General features: G+C 46.8%; 1 protein-coding gene across 1 annotated transcript in view; it reads left to right on the top strand.

Annotated features, from left to right (window-relative positions):
- The first annotated feature begins 4,150 nt into the window (after positions 1 to 4,150).
- tnfrsfa (tumor necrosis factor receptor superfamily, member a) overlaps positions 4,151 to 5,000 on the top strand; it is a 62,592-nt gene continuing 61,742 nt past the window's right edge. The window contains exon 1 of the mRNA XM_080766396.1: positions 4,151 to 4,521. Within this exon, the coding sequence (XP_080622522.1) occupies positions 4,483 to 4,521 (39 nt within the window). The 5' untranslated portion in view covers positions 4,151 to 4,482. The remainder of the gene's footprint in view (positions 4,522 to 5,000) is intronic.

The raw sequence follows: 5,000 nt of genomic DNA, 5'->3' as shown, positions 1-5,000 counted from the left end.
CCACTGCATGGCCACATGTGAGTCAAACACACGTATGGCTTTGAGTTGTGGCTTCCCACAGCTCCCAGTGTGTGCGTGCGTGCGTGCGTGCGTGCGTGCGTGCGTGCGTGCGTGCGTCTGCATGTGTGTGCGTGCGTGCCTCCATGCGTGCGTGCGTCTGCATGTGTGTGTGTGTGTGTGTGTGCGTGCCTGTGTGTGCGTGCGTGCGTGCCTCCATGCGTGCGTGCCTGCGTCTGCCTGTGTGTGTGTGTGTGTGTGTGTGTGTGCGTCTGCCTGTGTGTGCGTGTGTGTGCGTGCCTGCGTGTGTGTGTGTGCGTGTGCGTCTGCCTGTGTGTGTGTGTGCGTGCGTGTGCATGCGTGCGTGTGTGTGTGTGTGTGTGTGTGTGTGTGTGTGTGTGTGTGTGTGTGTGTGTGTGTGTGTGTGTGTGTGTGTGTGTGCAGAGACTCTCCCGTGCTGGTCTTTGGGTGGATGTTGTTTCTAACAACACAGCTGATCTCCTCTGCTGACCACATGTGACCAAAGTCAACCACTTAAATACTACATTCCGTGTAATACCGGCTCCACCGTGTACCGCAGAGTACACAGAGTATACTCAGAGTACACAGAGTATACTCAGAGTACACAGAGTATACTCAGAGTACACAGAGTATACTCAGAGTACACAGAGTATACTCAGAGTACACAGAGTACTCAGAGTGGACAGAGTACTCAAACACAGACCGTATATATAATACTTCAAAGCAGTGTTGTTTTCGTCGACTAAAACTAAGACAAAGACTGTTCGTCGAGTATACCTTTTTCCACTGACGAAAACTAAATGGAGACTAAATGAAAACTAAGATATATGGTGACTAAAGTCTACAGAAATGATATATGGTGACTAAAGTCTACAGAAATGACTCAGATTTGACTTCAGACATATATAGTGAGGACAAAGTCCGATCTCTTCATATAACTGTTCCTCACTAATGCTCCTTATAATACTGTAATCATTTACTGTGTCTGTGTCTCAGAGGATGGCTGTGGACAGTTCATCAACCTGCCTAATACTGTACTGTACTGGGTCTGTGTCTCAGAGGATGGCTGTGGACAGTTCATCAACCTGCCTAATACTGTACTGTACTGCTGGGTCTGTGTCTCAGAGGATGGCTGTGGACAGTTCATCAACCTGCCTAATACTGTACTGTACTGCTGTGTCTGTGTCTCAGAGGATGGCTGTGGACAGTTCATCAACCTGTCTAATACTGTACTGTACTGGGTCTGTGTCTCAGAGGATGGCTGTGGACAGTTCATCAACCTGCCTAATACTGTACTGTACTGCTGGGTCTGTGTCTCAGAGGATGGCTGTGGACAGTTCATCAACCTGTCTAATACTGTACTGTACTGGGTCTGTGTCTCAGAGGATGGCTGTGGACAGTTCATCAACCTGCCTAATACTGTACTGTACTGCTGGGTCTGTGTCTCAGAGGATGGCTGTGGACAGTTCATCAACCTGTCTAATACTGTACGTGTCACAGCGGTGTCACAGCGGCCTTTACCGCGTGTCACAGCGGCCTTTACAGCGTGTCACAGCGGCCTTTACCACGTGTCACAGCGGCCTTTACCGCGTGTCACAGCGGCCTTTACCGCGTGTCACAGCGGCCTTTACAGCGTGTCACAGCGGCCTTTACAGCGTGTCACAGCGGCCTTTACCACGTGTCACAGCGGCCTTTACAGCGTGTCACAGCGGCCTTTACCACGTGTCACAGCGGCCTTTACCGCGTGTCACAGCGGCCTTTACCGCGTGTCACAGCGGCCTTTACCGCGTGTCACAGCGGCCTTTACGGCGTGCCACTGCCACTCCGATTTCTCCGGCTGACCTCCTTCTCCTCCTCCCCTCATTCGTGAACAAGACCCCGAGATACTTTAAAAAAATGGACGTAATACCTCATTCCCTGATTACTTAATCCATGGGTTTCCTCCTGCTGAGAGAACCATGACGTCACCACGTTCATGAATTTCAACCACAAAAAGATCGCATGAAAAGTTGAAAACAGTCCCGTCCACTTCTCGTACATGCACAGTATATGTAAACCTGTGATTATGTGACGGTATATAGAAATCTTTGTTGACTGAAATGCAAATGACAAAATGTACAGCATAATCGGCTATAGTATACTGTACAGCGACAGAAATAGATCACGCTATCTCAAGAATATGCTAGCAAGAATGTAGCGCGTGGTTCATGATAACACTACATAGACCAGTGGTTCTCAAACGTCTTCATGTCAAGGACCCACAAAATGGACACTCATTTGCCCCGCGGACCCCCCCGTTTGAAAAGATATGCCAGGGACCCCCCCGTTTGAAAAGATATGCCAGGGACCCCCCCGTTTGAAAAGATATGCCAGGGACCCCCCCGTTTGAAAAGATATGCCAGGGACCCCCCGTTTGAAAAGATATGCCAGGGACCCCCCCGTTTGAAAAGATATGCCAGGGACCCCCCTGTTTGAAAAGATATGCCAGGGACCCCCCCGTTTGAAAAGATATGCCAGGGACCCCCCGTTTGAAAAGATATGCCAGGGACCCCCCGTTTGAAAAGATATGCCAGGGACCCCCCCGTTTGAAAAGATATGCCAGGGACCCCCCCGTTTGAAAAGATATGCCAGGGACCCCCCCGTTTGAAAAGATATGCCAGGGACCCCCCGTTTGAAAAGATATGCCAGGGACCCCCCCGTTTGAAAAGATATGCCAGGGACCCCCCCGTTTGAAAAGATATGCCAGGGACCCCCCATTTGAAAAGATATGCCAGGGACCCCCCCGTTTGAAAAGATATGCCAGGGACCCCCCCGTTTGAAAAGATATGCCAGGGACCCCCCCGTTTGAAAAGATATGCCAGGGACCCCCCGTTTGAAAAGATATGCCAGGGACCCCTCCGTTTGAAAAGATATGCCAGGGACCCCCCCGTTTGAAAAGATATGCCAGGGACTTGCAATACCCTCCATCAACTTCCTATGCATGTTTTTTGGTTTGTGATCTCCTGGTCTTAAATGACGTTAAACTCACCAACATTGCAGCTGCAGTCCAAGCTTGAATTATCCTCTTTCAATCTGGTGTCGCTTGTTTATCATAAAAGTCCCCCGTAGAGATGTTATGAGCTACTTTCTGTACAAAATATTCCACAACTATTATTCCGAGCCGCCATCTTGGATTTTTTCAACGTGCCATAAAACAAGACGTGAGGGGGAGCGCTTGTTTAATAGAATCTTACCTGAGGTAAGACACCCAAAGAAGAGGCCGACACCCTAGGGAGGGAGGGACGCTATTAAAAGTTGGGACTTTTATGATAAACAAGCGACAGCAGATTGAAAGAGGATAATTCAAGCTTGGACTGCAGCTGCAAAGTTGGTGAGTTTAACGTCATTTAAGACCAGGAGATCACAAACCAAAAAACATGCATATAGGAAGTTGATGGAGGGTATTGCAACTCTGGATTCAGCCCATTGTAAAAAAAATCTAGAGTTGCAAATTGCGGCTAAGGTTTCACATGCATTACAGTCTATACGGACCCCCCATTTAAAGCCATTTCCTATCTCTGGGACTCATTTATATTATTGTAAAATCTATATTCAGGCCTGACGTCGAAAAATTAAAATAAAAACGTTTTCTAAATCATGACAGTTTTCGGAAAGATGTGAGGCACATTTTAACGATTAAAAAATAAATAAATAGCAGACCTACAAGTTCATTGAATGAATGTTGTTTTCGATGAATGGAAATGCTGTTGCTTTTTTGTTTTGAAATAAATAAAACAAAAACAACATAATGAAATAGAAAAACGAATAAACAAATCGTCACAACATTAAGGTATTTGATGGAAAATAATCATGACAAAGTCAATAGGCCTATTTTGCTCCAGCCCTATGAAACAATGAAACAATGAAACAAAGTAACCAAATGGACCTTTGAGGGCCCGTTGTGTGCTGTCCTGTAGCAACAATGTAACAACAGTCAGTGTCAAGTAACTTTCTTTAGTTACATTGTCGCTCTCTATACACTTTATTAATTATTCCAAAACGGGGATGTGTGATTGGCTCCCGGCGCGTATGACGTAGATGGGGGGCGGTTCCTGTCCGCCAGGCAGGGGCAGTCATTCCGTCTCTGGCCGCCGATGCGAGCACACCGTCCGTCTGTCTGCGCGCGGAGACAGTAGACACACACACACACACACACACACACACACTGGAAAAACCACGACGAAAGAAGAAAAAAACAACATCTGGATGAATGTGGGATCAAATAACGTCTGGACCGGCTCCTCCTCGTAGACTTTTATTAAAGTTTTCTTTATTTTCTCGTGTCTGAACATCGACACAACGCGGCGGGACATCGAGAGGGTTCTCCTAAAAAAAAACCCACACAACCCCAGCCTGTCTGTCTGTCTGTCTGGGAGGAGGAGAAGGAGGAAAAAAAATCACTGGAGTTCGCTCAGTCCTCCCAAGATGAACCTCGGTCATCGGACAGTGCCCGCCACACTCCTGGTAAGTTTAGACTTAACTATAAAACAACACACGGTCTTTATATTCTGCTCGATATTAACACTGCACGTTATATGTTCCTAATTAAATATCTCCCGTGTTGGTCGAGAAAGTGTCGTAAAAGTGCATAAGAGACAGACCAGTAGCCCTTTTCCTTTTAGATAAGAGCTCGTGGAGTTTGAATCATGGCGTGGTGTTTGGTGTGGCTTTACAATAATGACCAGAGAGACACCCTTTCCCTTTCCCTTTCCTATAACTATCAGAATGTTACTCTAGCGTCTTGTCCACGAACATATTATTATGTTTCCTAAATGTCTTCTCCGTGTTGGTCGAAAGGGTGTCGTAAAAGTGCATAATAGTATAGCCTTTCCTTCCCTTCCCACCATAGATAGATAGATAGATAGATAGATAGACCACAGACACCCTTCCCTAACTAACTAACTAATTACGGTAATTATAACTAACTCACTGCTATCCACGCG

The sequence above is a fragment of the Protomyctophum bolini genome (genome assembly GCF_963924005.1).
Source record: "Protomyctophum bolini genome assembly, chromosome: 6".
Classification (NCBI taxonomy): Eukaryota; Metazoa; Chordata; class Actinopteri; order Myctophiformes; family Myctophidae; genus Protomyctophum; species Protomyctophum bolini.
The sequence above is the reverse complement of the archived record's forward strand: the minus strand, read 5'-3'. Positions and strand labels throughout refer to the sequence as shown.